Source organism: Netta rufina (genome assembly GCF_964035555.1).
Source record: "Netta rufina genome assembly, chromosome: 2".
Taxonomy (NCBI): domain Eukaryota; kingdom Metazoa; phylum Chordata; class Aves; order Anseriformes; family Anatidae; genus Netta; species Netta rufina.
In genome coordinates, this window is record NC_140124.1 from 136,715,692 (window position 1) to 136,735,678 (window position 19,987).

At 36.0% G+C, this 19,987-nt stretch overlaps 1 protein-coding gene across 2 annotated transcripts in view; it reads left to right on the plus strand.

Moving 5' to 3' along the window:
• VPS13B (vacuolar protein sorting 13 homolog B) overlaps positions 1–19,987 on the plus strand; it is a 459,183-nt gene that overhangs the window by 133,482 nt on the left and 305,714 nt on the right. For both annotated transcript variants that reach the window (XM_084281966.1, XM_084281967.1), the window contains exons 18-19: positions 9,347–9,481; positions 10,391–10,564. In XM_084281966.1, coding sequence (XP_084138092.1) covers positions 9,347–9,481; positions 10,391–10,564 — 309 coding nt within the window. The remainder of the gene's footprint in view (positions 1–9,346; positions 9,482–10,390; positions 10,565–19,987) is intronic.

The following is a 19,987-nucleotide window of genomic DNA, read 5'->3' on the forward strand; positions in this document are numbered from 1 at the left end:
CAGTACTTTGACCAGATAAAGAGGCTAAAAATATTTCTACAAACATTTCTTTAATGATTTCAAGGATTAAAGGTTAATATCCTCCTGGTGTAAGAAACTGCCATTCCAGACACTAAATGTACTGTTTCTTTTTAAGCCCTCAGTAGTGGCAAAGAATATTTAAAAGAAAACACAAACATTTTTGCTAAATTTAGAGCATTGTATTTTTTAAGCTTGTATCCTAAACCATGTATATTTAAATTGCTGGGGGGAGCACCGTGATATGAAGAAATGGAGTGAAATACAGAAAGCAAGCCGTCATTAAATAAGAATGATATTCTACTTAGAAACAAAACTCATTTTTAAAGAAAGTGAAATCTTGTCATCCACGCGTCTGGAAAACTACATGAGAAGGGGTAGCCCCAGGTAATTTTGTTGTTTAAAGCAGCATGTACTATCTGAGAACGAAAAGAATGGGGAGACTGCTCTAGATAATACCCATTATTTCAATATTGCCAACTATTCAATAATACCAAGTATTTTTTGTATGTATCATGTTTTACTTTCCCATCCTGTCTGAGTTAGTCTTCTAGCATGTCCTGCTTTTTGCAGTGTCCACAGGAGATGATGTCCATCTTTTAACCATGTCACTGTTGGCTTTCTTCACTTAATTGAAAGATGTTATTTTTTTTCATTCCATGCCCAGCAACACAAGAAATCAAACAGTTAATGATTATGCCTTAGATTTCAGCTGTTGATTATCTTTTGTTAATACCATTACTGAACACCCACGTTCATTTGAATTTTTATTAACCTTTGCTGCTTCTTCACTTGAAGAATTATTGTCCATCTTCTTCCTCAATTTGTTGGCCTTTCTGCTGGTCTATAACCATTCTGTCCAGTATGTGGTTATCTCGGATGGAGTTTATGACAAATTTCAGTCATTAGATAAATCTGACATCAAGCCGGTGACCAGGTGTTCTGTTGGGTTACTGGTAAGCTCACAACCATTTGTAGGTGAGGTTTAGCATTTCTTATCTTGCGTAGTAGGTATGTTACATAGCACCTTAAGGTGTGGACCTCTCTGATGATTGAGGCTTTTTAAAGGAATACAAGCTCATAGGAAACCGGGCTTCATTAGTTTCATCGTTACCAAATCTCTAGTCTTAATGGAAGCCAGGATAGAAAATGCAGTTCAGGTTTTGTGTGGTCAGATTAGCATATAGGCAGGAGAATATTCATTTCATGCAAATCAGTTGAAATTACACATCACCTGCTGGACTTGACCTCACATACAGCCAAACTACCGTATTTGAAAGGGATAGAAGGCATACAAGACCAAGATGAAAGCAACTGATTGTGAGTGCACACTTCTAACCAAGGGACGTGTTTCTAGGGATGAAAATTGTAAGCTTTTTCCTCTGTTTACTAGCCTTTGTCTTTTTTGGGATCCTGCTTCAAGTATTTTGCGGTGAAAATTTCTCAAGTTCTTATTGCATCCTGGAAGCATTTGAGTGGATGTCATTTTAGTGTTTGTCTACTATGTATAGATATGAGTGTTGAGAGAACACACTTTGTGAGAGTTAAGGATTCAGACTCTGACCATGTTTCTGTGTTTTCTTGGAAGAAAAAAAGTTATTTTAATGCATTAACTTGGGTTCTTACCATTTGTGTCAAATGATACAGTGGTATCTGAAATGCAGCTGTTGAATCCTATAGAAAGGAAAATCAGTCCTTCTTTTTGAACCTTTGGGTAGAATCGCAGGAACAGTGCCACTAAAGCCACTTCAGTCTTGCGTCCTGCCCAGTGTCATGTTACCACGTCCTAAAATACTTGCTTCAGTTAGCTTATAGTTGGCAATGCCTGAATTACTTGAATGTTAGGAATAAAAAGGTTAAGGAGGTATTTGCCCGAAATTAAACTTCTCACAGCGGGATTCTAGAGCTGTTTGCCATGCTATATATTTAAAGTTGGAAGGGAGTTTTCCTTCTCAGTTTAGATTAAAAGGAACAGCAGGTCAGGCTATGCGTGAATTGTATTTCTATACCTTAAACTGAGGATGTTGCAGGATGGTAGTTGTCCTCTTGATAGGTCATGGTAAGTCTGCAAATGTTTGCTGGCTGGTGCATGCATGGTGGGTGAAGGGAGTTCTGGAAAGTTTTGCAGCCTTATGATATATATTGTCAGTAAAGTTTTTATTATTATTATTATTTATTATTCCTTTTAATAGCTGTTAAATTCTTCCATGAGCTAAATGAAGGAATTACCTTATGTGACTTAAGGCAGATTATCAGCAATACAGAGGTACTTCTGACCTAGGATGCCTCAACATGTTATTCCCAATATTCTGTGATCTCCCTAATGTTGATTTTCAGTCCTTGAATCACAGGTGTCTTATTTCTGTCTCAGTTTTAAAGCAGGATTTTAGGAAAACAGGAAAGTTTATGGATTAAGGCAAGCGGGGAGCTCTATGAAGGCCATTGTGTAGTCTTGAAACTGGAATACAGCAGCAGGGTTTTGCCAGTTTTCAGTGACTCCTCCTGTAGGTGAAATGCTGTTGTTCTTTAGCAATTTTTTGCAATATGTTAATCTCCATTACTAAATTGTGTTCTGTCCTGTGCAGCCCTGGGAGCTTCCTAAGGCCTGTGCCATCGCTGGGGAAGGTCCGTGCTGTGTAGTGTGAGCTTAAGTGTGATATCTTGCTTACTTGGGCCTGTGTCTAGGTGATTTTGTGAGGGAGACACTTCATAAAGTCTAATATCTGTATGTTTTTGGACAGGTTTCTTTTAGATATGGTACTGTGGCAGAAGCACAGGCAGAAGAAAAGCTGTCCAAATCACCAGACATTAGAAACAAGTCTTATCAGACTCCTCTTGTTGATCCCTGTTAACTCTAGAGAGACATGAGGAGAAAATAATTTCTTAGAATATCAGTATGTCTACTGATTGGCACTGTTATGAAAAAATAAATAATTATATTAATCAGAATAGCACTAATATTGCCAATTAAAGTTCAGTTAGGAAAAAAATAGATCTGTCCACAGACACTTGCTTAAAATAAGCTGTCTGAATTGCTGTATTTCAAAGAAGAGAGAAAATAGTTTTATGAGTGTGTACACTGAGACTGCAAAATGTGGTCTGCAGATTATGATGACAAATTAAAAAAGTGGAATTGTGAACACAGTAAAGATGTTTGAGGAATTTTAATCACAAATATATAGTTTTCCCACAAAATAATAATAATAAAAAAGTTTTTGTGACCTGACTTATGCATTGTAGAAAATTTCTTTTTCTGTTTATTCCAATTAAAAAAAAAACAAACACACCCCAAAAACAAGAACGCACACCCAATGTTTTCTTCTCTGGTGTTCTGTTCAAAGAAGCAGATAAAATAAAATGTTAAAATGCCCATGCTGCTGCTGTCTTGCTGCAATGAAAAACTTGGAAGCCCACGTTCCCTTAATGCTTTGAAGATGACAAGCAGCGCTGACACCAGCTAGAGCTGGTCTTCATGGCTTCAGCTACATTTTTACTGCAGGCAGGAAGGAACAAAATTTGTTTTTAACGTCAAGTTCCTCACAAAAGCCATCTCTAACCTAGTTCAGTACAGACTTTCTGAAGTCCTCACTGAGTGCACTGCTGAAGCAGAGGCTGAACTTACCACAAATGAGTGTCTTCCATGAAAAAGTGAGGTTTCTGCGATGCTTTAATTTATTTATTAGCTGTTTTGTATTAGTCATGTGAACTTATATTTAAGTTTCTGTGAAAATAATTGAAACTTTTTTGATTCCAGTAAAAGACCTAGGCCTAAATGTTATTTCATTTGGTTAATAGTTATTTGCTTTTATTCATGGATTGATCTTTTTACTCAGTTTGAAATCATTTTGACATGTATGCGACAGTCTTTTACTATATCATGTTGCCAAACCATAGTTTATTGGTACTTAATGCTTTAAATATTGCAATTTTTCCTTCTGAGGCCATAACCTAAATATGGGGAGAACTCATGTGGAGCTGCTTCTAGAAGTTTTAGTCATGCCTTATTCATTTCCTATTTCATATTTTGCAGTTCTCTCTTTTATGATCTTTCTAAAGAATTATTTATTATATTTCAGGGATTTGGGGGCACACAGTCCTGACTCTTGTCCCAAGAATCAGTAACATACCTCTTTTGCTGTTTTTTTTTTTTGTCTTTTCTATTGATCACTTAAGACTTTCTCTTGGTTTTCCTCTAATCATTGCAAATTCCTTTTATTACAAATGGATTGGTAAAAGACACATAGGCCATTGGTAAAAATCACTAATTAGGTAATTTTTTTTAACAGGTCTTAAATTAAATTATTGCTTAGAATTGACAGCTTTGTCAACAGAAGTTCTGGGCTGATCTTTAAAGACACACTTGTGTTCAGTCTGTAGGTATTTTTTTCCGTCCATCTTGCCCATAGAAAGTCACCCAATGCAGGGACTTGGGGTAGGGGTTTGGGGAAGTGAGACCCAAAGCTCACATCAAAAAAGCTGGGGAGGGGACGTGAATACCTGCTTTTAAAGTTTGTGAGAACATTCCCCGTGATGTGATGCTTCTGTGCATGTTTCTAGAATGAAATGGATCTTTAGATTTTTAAGTTAGAAAACCTTTCTATGGATTTTTGAGTTCTGCAGCATGGAAAGAAGAGCTTTATAGGCCTTTGGTGGTGTGTTTCTGTGTGAGGTATTCTGATTTGGCTACAGCAGATGATGTTTGATCACCAAGTACCAACCTGGTTAGATATTGGGAAGGTAAGGTGGCTTTTATTGCAAGTAGTTTTACGGTGGGCAAGATATTTCTAGTACAAAAGTCACACAAGTAGAAAATGTTCGTTGTTGTTTGGAAGTAGCCTGGGCTTGTATTTGGTAGAGGCAAGTATGCATATCTCCCTGTCTCCATAAGTCTTTGTTTATCGTGTTCCTGATGAAAATAATAAATGAACTAAGGAAAACGTGAAATGCACTGAAAAATAGACATGGTTACTCTGTTCTCCAATATTTGATTACACCGAACAGAAAACTCAAGTAAATTTTGGTGCTGCTTTTTAAAGTGTGGTTCCAGAAAATCAAGTAGAGCTGATTCTACACTGTTGTCGTATACCTCAAAAAGAAGCCATTCTCATGCTTCATTTTCAGGAACTTCTATGAAGCTGAATTTGGATAATGTTACTGCTTGGAATAAGGTTTGGTGTACCTGGTTCCTCTTTGAGTTCATGCTCAATGTCTTAGTTTAAAAAATAAATAAAAAAATGTGAAATGTTTATATGAAATTTGAGTTTGAAGGTAGATACTTGGAGCATATCTTATCAAGGAATATTAACATGTTCCTGCTGAAACAGTTTTTTGAGAAGACTTCTGGAAAGTTTATAAATGCTACAGGGGAGGGGATCCCCAGTCTTCACTCATTTAAGCGTTTATTTTCTGAAAAAAAGTATTTAAGGAACATCTTAGCTGTGTATACAATTGTTGAGACTTTGAGTATAATGATATTGTCATTATGGAAGGGATAATAAAGGAGGATATTTGGGAATAAAGTATTGAGATAATAAAGGAGGATATTTGTCCAGAGAAGGACGACGAAGCTGGTGAGGGGCCTGGAGAACAAGTCCTACGAGGAGCGGCTGAGGGAGCTGGGCTTGTTCAGCCTGGAGAAGAGGAGGCTCAGGGGTGACCTTATCGCTCTCTATAGGTACCTCAAGGGAGGCTGTAGCGAGGTGGGGGTTGGTCTGTTCTCCCATGTGCCTGGTGACAGGACGAGGGGGAATGGGCTTAAGTTGAGCCAGGGGAGTTTTAGGTTAGATGTTAGGAAGAACTTCTTTACCGAAAGGGTTGTTGGACACTGGAGCAGGCTGCCCAGGGAAGTGGTGGAGTCACCATCCCTGGAAGTCTTCAAAAGACATTTAGACGTAGAGCTTAGGGATATGGTTTAGTGGGGACTGCTAGCGTTAGGTCAGAGGTTGGACTCGATGACCTTGAGGTCTCTTCCAACCTAGAAATTCTGTGATTCTGTGAAGAACTGAAGGTAGAAGGTTGGAAACTACAGATGGTCAGAGGCCAGATAGGTAGGAAATAAGGCTTCTTACTTCTCTTTGGTACAGCTTGCCAATTTGACAAGTTCTGTGAAAGGTAGTTCATCGTTTCCCCCAGATTTTCTGAGGTTGAAGAAAATACACTGTTTCCCTATTTTAAACCTATTCTTTATGAATGGTTCACCAAAAATATCTTTTTTTTTTTTTTTTTTTGTGCTTTGAAAATGAGATTTGAAACTTGGCAAGGGGAGTCACTGTATGGTCAGGTGGATTTTTGTCTTTATGATGAAAGTCTAGGTAGCCATCCGAAGTTTCATATTCTTTACTGCATGCTCTGCATAGGGTTTTAGCATTCAGTAGATGTGTGGTTTTTTTTGTGTATCCTTCAGCTCAGAGCTGTGAAAGTTGAGCAGAATTAATTTTTCTTGTAACTTCACCCGGATTACTGTGGTGTGCTCTGGTTATCAGGTGTAAAAACAGAGCAGGATGATGATACCATTTGATGTCAAAAAATGTAGAAAAGGGGAGATGTGACTGTGCTGTGTCACAATACTTTTTCATGTTCTTTTCAGAGTTGAAATTTGCTGGGAAAGTATTCATCCTATCCCTCTAACAGGTGTTCTGAAAATGAGTATCTTACTGCTCAGTTACTTCTTCATCATGTGCATTGAAGTGTAGTCGTTAATCACATAATCGTTAATTATATGAGCACATATTGAGGGTTTGGGGGTTTCTTCAAGGCCAAGCCATTTGACATTCCTAGCTTCCTGATGTTATCCCTAACTGCTGGCTGGGTGAAAATGCCCTGGATAGTTTGAGTTGTGCTTTGTGTTTTTGGGGAATATGCTAATGGTTTAGGTAACAGGGCAAATGCACACCCAGATTTTCATGAAGATTATAGAACATCTCTAATTGTTCTTCTGTATCTTGCTAAAATTCAACAAGTCCAGAAGTTACTTGGTAAGGGAATAGGAGTGATCAGAGACAAATAGGTAGCACAATCACGTGAAACTCATTTCACTGGTCTTGGATGTGATATTAAAACAGTTCCAGTCACGCATGTAACTAACATGGGAAGTTTTAGCCTTAGTACCTACAGGTTGTCACACTGGTAATTCATCTAGAAGCGGACTTCATGTTGGAAAATACTTAGATTCAAAAGGATTTAATCTTCCGTGGTGAATTGAGAGGAATGTATCAGACATCTCAGCTTGTATTTTGAGGCAAAGAAGAGCTGTTGAGAGATGGATATAGCATGAAGCTTCCAGTTTAGTGAAGACTTGAAAAATTAGGGTCAGATCGTGAACTCCAAATTGTTCTGCTTCGAGTGTACTCTTGGCTGCTACTAACAATATTTTATTATCTTTGCTTTGGAATAGGTAGAAGACAGGAAAAAACAAATATTTGTTTTTTTTTTTTTCAACACAATGGATTATGTTTGCAGAAGTGTAGGAAGTACAAGGAGGTAGAGCCCAGACTAGGAAATGCCTAGAGACAACTACCTGCTTGTGACAAATTCAGGCATCGTTTCTGATATAAAACCTTAGATGAAAGGGGATTTTCAGCTTTAAAGGGGGCTTGCCCCAGGCAAGATTGTGTACGAGGGTGTTTTCAGGAGACTAAAACTGGTGGCTTATCTTTTAGACTGAAAGCTGGTGGGGTGTAATAGTGCCAGACATACAAATGGGTTGCAGCGAGCGTTCTTTGAGCCTGAAAACTTCCTGCATCACAAGTTAGGAGAAGGCTGGACACACCTTGGCCACAGAAAACAGGTTAAATTTTTATAAGAAAGAATGTATAGAACCAGCTTTCATGTGTCAGTCTGTTATGCGTGTGTCCCTTTGTAGGCTGTTTCTCTTCCTACCTTGGAAAGTATTTTTTATTCAAAATTTATTTTAATGTCTCTCCAGAAAAAAAATTTACATTAAAAAAATTTATGTCCAGAACGTAAATATACGGCACAGATATCCAGCAAGAAGTCTGGTTACTGAATGATTTTACGTGTACTACCAAATAAATTTTGATTTTTAGGAACTGAAATAGGCACAGTAAATTAGGCCCAATTATTAGATTTAATCCTGATTTTTTTTTTTTTTTGGTTTGTTTCCTACCAATTTTAGGAATTTTTCTTTACTAGGGAAAGGTTGAGGTTGTTATTTTGGTGATGTCTTTGAGAGATTGTAAAAAAACTAATGGATTCAGTCTTGAGACAATATATTATTTAATGTGTGTAACTGTCTTGACATCCATATCAAAATGCTTTTTCATTTTTATCTGATATTCTGTAATACTTTCCTTGCATAATTATAGAATTTGTTCCAAAATCCATGTTACATATGTAAGGGGATGGTTCCGTAATTACGCTAATACTTGCATAATTAAGAAGGTCTTGCCAATTTTTACTGATTCCAAATTCCCAGTTACTTTTGCATGGGCGGAAAAAATAGTAAAAGTGGTAACTTCTGTTAGTTTTTCCTTTCATGCTACTTACAGGTGTTGAAACTATTTCTTTCTCATTTGCGAGTAAATTTATGTATTTCTTTTTTTCTGATAGGTAGCTCTGTGCAGAATAGGAGGGCTGGCTTCCTCTCTACATGGCACAGGGCTGTTTTGTAAGCTGCCCTCTAGATTGCTGCCAACATATCTCAGTCCTGACTTGTAACATCCCCTGCTGCTGCAGTTCTAGGCAGCTCTTCAGAAGTGCCTGCCAATGCAGTGGTTTGTTCCAAAGCGTGTGGTAGTTTTCTGGTGTGCACAAACAGGGGCTGAGCAAAGACCACCAGAACTTATTTCCACTTGTGACCTAAGGCAAGGTTTGAACTCTAGTTTCCGTCGAAAAACGGCGTGTGTTGGCCTTCTGTGCTCTTCAGCTGCATGGATTTAATGCTTTTACGTTGCTACCGAGTCAAATGTTATTGTCTAAATGTAAGCTGAAAACACTTAGTCATTTTAAAGTCCCAAAATGAAAGGGTCATAATAAAAACATGAAAGTGAATAGTTTAGGTGGCACTTATAAACTGAAAACAAAAGTGTATGTATGTGTATATATACATATTTATGATTCCAGTATCTAAGTGGCCTTGTGTGTTTTTCTCTCTGTATCTACATATAGTTTATGTATGACTGTTTGTATTTAAAATACCTGTATACAGTGTTCTCTCACTTCCAGTTAAAAACTGCAAATCACAACAAAAATGCTATAAGAACATCTAAGGTAGATAATTAAAGTATAATTAAGTTTAAATGCCTTGGTGAAGGAATATAAAAATATTTAAATTCAACAGGCTAGTACATTTGCAGTTTTCTTTTATTAGGTGTGAAATCTAAGAATCCCCTGCCAACTCTTGAGGGCTCAATCCAGAATGTTGAATTGAAGTACTGCAGCACATCATTGGTCAAATGTGCCTCTGGGACCGTGGGATCAATAAAAATTTGTGCCAAAGCCCCAGGTATGTGCAGCTGGACCATGTAAAACTTTATTGCCTGTATAGGAGAATTGGCCTTGCTTTTTACAAGGAGAGTTACTGAAACAAGAATTTACTCATTGTTCCTATGAATCAGAGAGGGGTTTTTGTATTCTTTTTTAAAATTATTATTATTATTATTATTATTATTATTATTATTATTATTATTATTATTATTATTATTATTATGTGCCAGAGGATGATCCAGCCTGGACTCAGTGTATCCAATGTTGACACTGAATGAAAAATATAAAGATTTTACTTTTTTCTTCTGAGATAAAAATGAATTTAAAAGCACTGAAGAAACTGGAGTAGAACTGCATTTGCATATTACGTAGGATATTTGCATTTTGCATAATTTAGTAGTTTAATGTTGTGTTCTTTTTTTTTAATGTCTCCTTTTCTGTAAATCTTTTCTGTAAATGGTACAAGTATTTCACCTGAGAATTTTTTGAGGGTTTTATGATACATTTATTTTCTCTAACATTTTTTTAAAAGTTTACAGCTACTTTTCAAATCAGTATCTATGATCTTTATATATATTATATTTATATATATATTTGGCAGCTAGTGTTAAGAACACTAAAAATGGAGTATATTTAACTCCATTGATGAGATCATGATGATATTTTAAGATGCTTTTTTTATAAAGTCGGGATGGAAATTACTATCTTAAAGAGAATCGATTATGAAATCCTCCTGGATGTAAAGACATTTACAAGATAACATTAAGGAAGTTGTTTAATAGTTTATAAGTGGTTGATCTTTCTATTTCCTTTTTTAATTCTGTACTTACAACACTAATAGATACCCTCTTTGGACTAATGAATGTTTATAAGTTGGAAAATTATCTTATTACAATAAAAGCTGTAAGAACTCTAATCTTTATCTTAGGTGATGGTGGAAAAGAGAAGCTGATTCCTTTAATTCAAGGGCCTTCTGACACCAGAGACTTACACAGCAGTAAATGGCTGAATGAGAGTAGAAAGCCAGAATCTCTCCTAGCTCCAGATTTGGTAGCCTTTACAATCCAAATTCCACAGTATATGGACTACTGCCATAATTCTGGTAAGTGCAAAACTCTTGTTAAGCTGGTATCACATTACATTTTCCTATCCAATGTAATTTTCAAAAGAGGGGCTTGATAGAAAGTGTGCCAAATGCCAAAGTATCTTTTTCACATACCGCACACATAATAACTTCAGCTCACTATGAGACAAAAACTTATAGCAGCATTTTGATCTATGTCCTCTTCAGTAAGAAATGCTTCACTGACTTTGGTTGCCTTTTAAATAAATTATGCAGGACCTTTTGTAATCATTTTTATTTTTGGGGGCAGGATTAATGTTGAAAATGCTTTATTCTTTCTTTCCTCTAATAATTTGAGCTTCTCATATGGAAGTTGACATAATGCATTGAAATTGATTCACATAAATTTGCAGGATAATTTAGAATTTAATGAAGAACTCATTTATCATAAAAATTAATAATAAGAAGGTGATTTTTAAGATGCTTGTGAGTATACATTTGACTTTTAAATTTGGTGTTGTAGTGGATATATAAATGAGGAACAAGTTAGTATTTTCCAGAGATCTGGTTGGATAAAGATGTTGACTTTGTGGGCATAAATAATCTTATCGAACATTCTTACGATTTCTCTAGGCTTTAAACATAACATTGTTCTGTCTCAAGCAAAACAAACAATTTGATATCTGTCTAGTTTAAAATAACTGTAATATAGCTTGTGAAATACACATAGATCTAGGTTTTGCTGTCAGTATGTTGCATTTGGCAAATCTCATTAAAAGGTTTGTCATGTTTCTCTGTTAAGGATGGGATGAAAAAAAAAAAAGGAAAAAAAAAAAAAAGAAAAAAAAATAATCTAATTAAAGGAAAGCAAAAGAATCAATTGACCCCAGTATTATCAAATACAAAACCAGTTTAAAAGTATGTTTCCATTAAAAATGAAAAAAATGAAATGGTTGAATGTCATTAGTCTGGAAAGCCAGGGTGAATTTATTACCATCTTCGTAACTTCTGTGCGCATATATAAGCAAAATCTTCTTTTCTTATGCAAAGAAAATATTAGTAAGCACTGTGCACTCTAGCAGTTTTTAGGTTATTTTCTCAGTAACAGTGCTCGTATGTTTCTTGGAAAGTATCATATTGGAAATATTTATGACACTGTTTTTTTTAACAATTACCTTAAGTTCTTGCCACTAAAACATTGCCTAAAAGTAATTGATGATTCAAGAGTCTCCAAATTATTCAGATTCTTTTTTGAGGAAAGAAAATGATGAAAATCTGGTGGATTCTGCTGTCTCACTTAAGTAACTTTTAAATGTTCATAATAATAATAATAATTACTGTTATTTGTTATTGCATTTTCTGCCTTTTTTGAGAATATGTTCTTAAAATATGTTTTTTAAAAAACCAAACACCTGTATTATAGAATAATGGTAATTGTTACTGGTCTTGGTTAATGCATATATTGTAGTTCATCAGCTTAATGTATTGTCTAGTTAGCTTGTAGAGCAGATTTGATAGTTTGTGACAGACAATGCCTAAGAGAATTAAAATACCAACAAATGAAGTGTGGTTCAGAGTTGTATGCAGGGACTTCTAGAGGCCAGCTAATAACATAGCAAAAATTGGTTCCTAATAGACAAATGTCTGTGGTACCTATTCTGCAGATGAATGTAGACCTGTTTTTAAATGCAGAAAGTTTTAATTTTACTGCACCACCTCACTGGTGACGGATTTTTAAAGCTTTGGTCCTGGTAAATGTGGAGAACGGTGTACTACAAATAATGGTTGTTTTAAATTAAAGTAAATTTAAAGGAGTTGTGTTTAAATTATCTCAGGTTCAATACGAAGGATTAGGGAGTTGATTAAAGCCTTTGCTTTCAAATACTTGCTGAAGGAACTGAGGCCATTCAACACAGGAGACATGTATATCTTTTCCATAAAGACTATGAAAACTACGTGGAGAGGAAAACATGAAATGATTTGAGAGCATAAAAATGCTTTTGCTGTCAGTTGCAGTCACTTCTGGGAACTAAAGTTATACTGGATAATTTGACAGCAAATTCAACTTATGCCACAGGGGAATAAAGCTGTATTACAGGAGATGATGTGGCAGTACTGAAGTTGTGCTATTTGAGCCATTTATCCAAATAATGTTAGATATGATGGTCTGGAATAGGAATTTAGACTGCAAAGGAGAGCAAAGAGAATACTGCAACCTGCTTGTAGAAAGAATGAAAAAAAAAGCTATCCATGCAAAATAAGAATAATTATTTAGTGTTGTTCTGTACTATCAGATTGCTAGAGATAGGGCGAGGGCTGGCCACACAGAAAGAGACGTTTAGCTGCTACACTCACGACACATGTGGCTTCTGAAAGAGCTAAGGAGGAGTTTGGCGGGATGGACTCAGATGTCACCTGGCACTCAGGTAAACTCAGTACCATATAGAGGGATTCAGAAAACCTGTCAGCGAAGCTTCTGGTCACGCTGTGAAGTAGGGAGAAGTGGGTATATTGGAACTATAGAAAGCTTTAGAGCTGCAAATTAGCCACCTCCATTAAGAACAGGATAATGTAATATGCTTTGCTGGGTAAAACCCAGAAAGTTTCAGAGGAAAAAAAAAAAAAAAAAGAAAAAAAAAACAGTAATTGCAGAGGAACTTCTGGGTACTCTAGCAAACAATAGGACCACAAAATGAAGAGTTTGTGGAAGAATCTTGGAATACAACACCATATCTGTCCAAGTGTTTTTGTTTTGCTTTTTTTCAAATTTTGCTTATATAAAAATTAAGTGAAGGAAGAGTAACTAATGAATTCCTTATGCGTCTGTAAAATTGAATGGAAAACAACTGGGATTAAAACCAAAGCAGTTGTTTGGGTATAAAGTACCAGGGAGGAGGCAGTGCACATGGATGACATGCATTCCCTGAATAATTCAGGGCCAGTTTACCTGGAGTTTACCTGGAGAACAGGTAGGGGATCTTATCTCCTCTTGTTGCAACCAGCTACTGCATTGTACCACTTGAATCCAATGATCCAGAATGACCCAGACTGATGGGTAGCTTCCTTTTACCTCTTGTCTGCAGGTGGCCCTGCAAAGATGCGTATAAAGCAGTGTATTTAGAATTGGAGTGATAAAGCATTTTACACATGTATTTTATTTCTTGTTGGCTACTGAGAGGGAGAGAAAAACGTTACGATTCTTGCAGTAGCATGCTGCATAGGGTATAACCAGGAAAGAGAAAAAATGTCTTTATAAAATGTTACCCAAAAAAGGTAACATTTTTTGGGTATATAAAGTGCACTATATATAGCACCTACAGGAAAAGTAGAAATTATGTATAACAAATGCATATACAGGTGATTATTCAGTAACAATATTTTATTGTTTGCTGCACCAAGTAGCATTAGCACAACCGAGAACTGATAAACCTATGTTAGAGGAAGTATTTAGGGACACAGGAAATAAATACAATTCTGTTCAGTCCTTAATTACAAGTCTGCGTGCTGGTCCTTGTCCTTTTGGATATATTTGTTGTATGAAAAACCACTCCAGGAATCTGTGTGCATAGCTGTAAAAATGAGTGGATGTGATCCCCAGTCTTCATCTGAACTGCAGCATATGCAATATGTGAGAGAGCGGAGATGATTACACGAGCCCCAGGTTTGGGAAAGTCGTCTTACTGCTTCTCTAAAATAACCTTGGATTTATTAACCCGCAGAGCAAGCTGCAGACCTTGTTTATTTCACCTGGCCTTTGAGAGAAATAGAGAGATTGCAAAATGAATGTGGGTGTTAGTATTTAATTATGGGCAGCTGTTGAATAGATGAGGTGAGCTGATTAAGCTCTATTTGGTTTGCCATATTGAATAATTGTGAGTGCACGCATAGCCAGTATATGGAGAGCTTTATTACATATATCAGGAGGAAATGAAATTAAAAATGAAATTAATAAAGTTTTCTTTGAGATCCACTTAAACATTCAGCAGTATTTCGAAATAAGGAAGTAAATAAAAGTACCTGTATTAACATCATGCTCACGTATGGTAAATTGATGAACCCCATGGATGGAAGTAAGAGGGAAAGAAAGCTTCTCGAGTTAGTGCGAAAGCTCCACTAAAAGTGTAGAGCAAATAGCCCAGAAGAAGTTTATTGCTTATTTTAAGTGTTATTTTTCTTAAGCTTCCAAAGATTTTTGGATTATTTTCTCCCTTGTAACTTTTTTGTGAGTTTAGATGAGAATTGCTTCATTCCCTCCAATCCACCTCCCCACCAAAGGAACAATATTTTTGTGCAGTGAAAATATTTATATATTTTTAAATGATTAAGATATAGCCACAAACATGAAAAAAAAAAAAAAAAAGTGTTGCAAATGTTGTACCAGCAGGAACATTAAAATCATCCAGTTTATGATGGGGAAAAATATATTTGCTAGAGCTTATTTGAAAGGAGGTAACAGTTGTTACATACTTCTAAAAAAAAAAAAAAAAAACACATTCGAACAGCTATCTATGCCTCCAACTTCCCATTTCTTATGGTTAAAAACAGAACAAAATCTATCATTAACATCTTTTTATTAATTAAATTTTGACCGCTTAGACTGGGGATACTGCAGAGTCTGGATTTTAAAGCTAGAACAATGATTTTTTTTATTTTATTTTTTTTAAGTTTTCCGTTCCAATTCGAAGGAATGCTTGTACTAGTAAACAGAGAAAACTTGTAAAAGAGTATTTCTAAACTAATTTTGAAGTATTTTGGAGCAAGTTGACACAATGAATGAGTAAGAATGCTGGATATATTGTAGTAATTAAAGACAATTCACATTTGTGGTTTGGGCATAAATGTGTAAAAATTATACCCATCTATCTTATTACATTTCCTTTTCTCTCCCTGAGGATTTCACTATGTACTTTATCTGTAATTGTTGCCAGTTTTCTATCAAGTTCCCACTGGGCTTCTGGTGCAAAAAATCTTATCCTCTCGATGACAGAGCTTGCCTGAATGATTTCATGCTCTTAGCATTTTTGTTCACGGGAATTAGGGGCAGAATGTAACTGCAGCTGAACATAGCATCTATTTTTGTAATTTTGAAGTTTAGACTCTGTTATTGGAACTAAATGAAGAGATGCAGGTGTTCCCCAGTTCAAATCCCTTGGGATTTTTTGATGGTAGATGCTTGAAAAGAAAATGCATGTGTTTCCAGAGTCAAACAGCAGCTGTGGACAAGGATTTATGTTTTTCTCAGAACTTTGGGATTTCAAAATGTTACATTTAATCACATGCACAGAAAGGAGAGCAAATGTTAAAGATGTTACATATAAAACTAGGGGACTGATCTTTTTACCATACCAACTAGTTGTGGGAATAGAGGAACAAAGTGATCTTTAATCTTAATATGAACGATTTCAAAAGGGTTATGATAGTTGCCAGGACTCCGGTCTTTCGAGATCTGTGCTCTTGCAGCAAACAGCATTTATATTGTCTTAATTACTCCAAAAATCTGGCTTATTCACATATTTGGCCTTGGAAAATATGAATGCTAATAGTGTAAGCTACTAGTGTAGTTTTCAAAGTCAGATTAAAAAATTGCGTTTCAACTGCCTCAGCCTCAGAGGATAAGTTTAAAAGATTTCTGAGTTACAAAACTTGTGGGCAGAAGTATTTTGTGGTAGTGCAATCCCTCTATCATAATGTTGAGATTAGTTGATCATCCTAAACAAAATGTCTGACGTTTTATTGACAAAGAGCAAGATTATTTTTTTTTTCCTAATGAGGAAGGATGGGTTTTATTTTCTAAATTAATGTGATACAAAGGTAGTGTTTTAGAAATTGTATAGGGCTGGAATTAAGATGCTCACCTCTAGACAAGGTTTTGTTCATGTTAAAAGCTTCTGTTTAATGGTGATGGGTGTTTGTGGCAAAGAGGCTGGTTTCTCTCATGTGAATCAGTTTTTCCTTTCACAGCTTCCTCATTGAAGGTACAACAAAATTTACAATGTAAAGGTTTTTCCCCTGAAAACGAGACATCATAACATACCAAATAACACAAGTTCAAGTGGGAGGCAGCAGATGGTGGTACTGGGTGGTTTAGGAGGGAGGGCATGTGGGGAAGAGCAGGATAATCACAGCGGAAAATGTAAGTTTTAACTAAAACTTCTCTGTAAAAGTAAAATCCTATGCTTAAGTGCATTTACCAGTTTGTGTGTGCCCTGGCCTTCCCCATTACCCCCACAGCCAAATATATTGTGTACAGGTTAATTATCAGATATTTTCCAGACCTAAATCCCCCTTTAGCTGCTGCCTTGCAAAGCTCCCAAGCTTACTGCTGTTTCTAAGGGGGAAGGAAGAAGCACAGGCTGTTTCTCTACTGGCTCCAGTTAAAAATTTCTTGGCCATGAGAGGAGCATCAGGGAGGGACATACTATTGTGCACTAACTAGATTAACATTATTTCCAGGGGATTGCATAACTCCGGCAACTGGTAGTAAGTTTTGGTTATAGAAATGCAATTGTGCACTGCAGGAATAAGGCAGCTTGTTCAACTTTCCATCAAGGAATTGTGCACATCTTCTTTGTGGAAGGGCTGTTTTCATCTCCCTGCGCTCTGTTTGCATTCTCCTTTTCTCAACGTGCCATAAATCCTTCAGCAATAGATGCCCCCTTGGCTTCTGAAATTGTGACTGAGTAGGATTCTGAAATTTGTAAAATGATACTGGAAAAACAATCTTTTTTTATTTTTTATTTTTTAAAAAAGCTACACGCTGTCCTCTCGGTTATTAGGAAGTCAGCCCGCGTGGTTAAGTTCTATTTTATTTCGAAGCATGGCTGACTTCAAGTCGTGCTGTTCAGCTGTGTTGTGAAAGTCAACAGACTAAAAGCTTTAGCCAAAGGAGTGCTTTTGCCTTTGTCCCATTTCCTTTTCTTAATAGTATCGGTTAAGTGTTTGGTAACCTGGCAATATGATATCAGAATTTGGACAATGATGTGGACTCAACCCCAAATAGTAGGAGTCTGAGACTTTGCACTATGAGGTCTGTGAGCAAGGGAATTGGAAAGTCTGATCCTCTGTTGTGTTTACACCTTTTTCTTTAGAAATGCCTTGCTTGACTTTCTCTTTGCTTTTGACTCTGGATAGCAGCCTTCTGCCTGTAGGTAATGGAGTTGATCTTATAGTTCCCAGGATAGGAGTTTGTGCTTCAGTATTGACAACTGCTGAAATGAACTCCTGAGTTGTGGCTTATATGGACTATGCATGCTTAAAAGCGCAGAAGGGAAGTCTTCCTACCTTCTCTTTAACCAGAAAATAACCTAGAAAGTACTGTAAAACGAACTCAAAAACTAAGTGTTAATCTTTTTTTAACCCTGTAACTCATTAAAAGTGCCAAAGTTAGAGAGTGGCAGATAGGGTATCCCTGCAACGTTTCTTTATGTGCATGCGTGTGTGCCCCACGAGATTTCTTCCCAATCTGGCAGAATCCAAGTATGCAGGCTATCAGAGTGTTTCATATGGCCACCAAAGTCATATTTAACATTTTGGGTATGAAAAAAAAACAAAGTGGGTTCAAATGATAACTTCTATTTCCAAAAATGTTCAGGATAATGTTTCTGACCTCCATATACTTACAAAAATACATTCACCTTTTCCACTTGGGGCATCTGGAAAAGCATTATTCAGCAAGGCGACTAGATACTTACTGATGGTGCAGAGATTTCTGGAAATGTGACAGGCATATGCTCTCAGCAATTGCTGACACATAGCTTTGGACACTGAAATCTGTTTTTAATTGAGAAAATATATGTTGGCCAACATATTGGGATAGCTCCTACTCATTTTGAAAAAATGCCATGGGATCTTTAACTTCCATTTGGATGCTTCCCAGACATGGGCATAAGGGACTGTAACTGTTTACTTTCAAATGGTGTTTAAACCGTTTCCAGCTTTTATAATTGAATTATATTGCTCTCACTACCACTTTTGTGATGTAAATGGCTCATATAACATGGCTAATTTTTGTAACAAAATGATAAATAGATATAACTGAAAAACAGTAGACTTTGGTAATAAAATATAAATGCAATTTGAACAACTCAGTTTCTGTTTTTCCAAATTTTAATAACAATTGATTAAATAACAGTACTGAACAGAAATGTAGCATATTTGATGAAAAACAGCAGTATTTCCATTATTTTAAATGCAGGAATTGTGATTACTCTCTTGGCTTGGCTACTTTATATTTAAAGTGTGATCTCAATACATATTTGTTTCTAGATAATTTTTTCCCAGCAATTTTCAGCTCTGCAGTAGGTTAAAACAAACAACAGCCAAACAAAAAACCAAAACCCAGCACCAACAAAAACAAAACTACAGATGACCCATTCCATTTCAAAGTTGCATGTCCCAATTACAATACACATAAACGTACCAATATTCTCACTTACATGTTTTGGGATGTGGTCTTAAATATGCAGAGTGACTATTCACCATTTTCGTCTCCCACCCAAACATTACTGTCCTGCATTTCCCACAGAAATTCATTTTCACGATGCTGCAAATAGCCATTTGCAGTCACAGTATAAAGTTGTGCCATTATCACTTGGCTGAACAGTTAACTTTATGTAAAAAGAAGCAGTTCATGGCCAGGATTAGGCAAAATAAGTTAAAGTCTTAGGAGTAAATTGATTTTTTAATTCAACTAGATAACCCCAGTGATGAGCTAAGCCACATTGCTACAGTTTACCGAATTGAAAATTATTTTGAACAGATTAGTTTTAAGGTCTCCGGGTTGCATTAAATAAGCTTAATTTCCGTCATGTGCTATGAAGCTTCTGAAAATCAACATTTATTTTTATCAAAAGTCTGCAAACCGTGTAGAAATGAGTACTGCAGAAACCATTAGCCACTTCCAACCTTTAATCACTTCTGTGCTGTATGAGCTGACTTCGTTTTCCTGTTACCTCTGGAAGCACTGAAACAGAACTAATGAGTGCAAGCTACCTGTGTATGTGCTTGTTGTCTACGGTGGCAGAAATACTTGAAATTAATACAAGGAAAATAGTCCATTGTGCAACTTTTTATTTCAATTCAATATCTCAATTTACCCTACATACATGTAATGAAAGCATTTAACTACAAATACTTCCATATAACAGATTTCTAAGTAGTGCAACTTCAACACAATACTGCATGTTTAGTAACTGCTAAGTTTACGGTCCATTTGATTAAAAATTCCCCTCTGAGGCAGCTTGACATTCTCAGTACTACATGGGGATCTAAACCTATTTGAGAAATGCAGTGATAACATTATAGTGGATATAGTTCAATTAAAATCAAGTATTTTTAATTCTTGATTATGATCTAATATACATTTTTAATTAGAGGAACTGACATGGTGAAAAAGGGAAATGATTTGTTTTCTGAATTTGTTATCTGAACGAGAAAATTCTAGGGGTTGCCCTAATCTTGCAG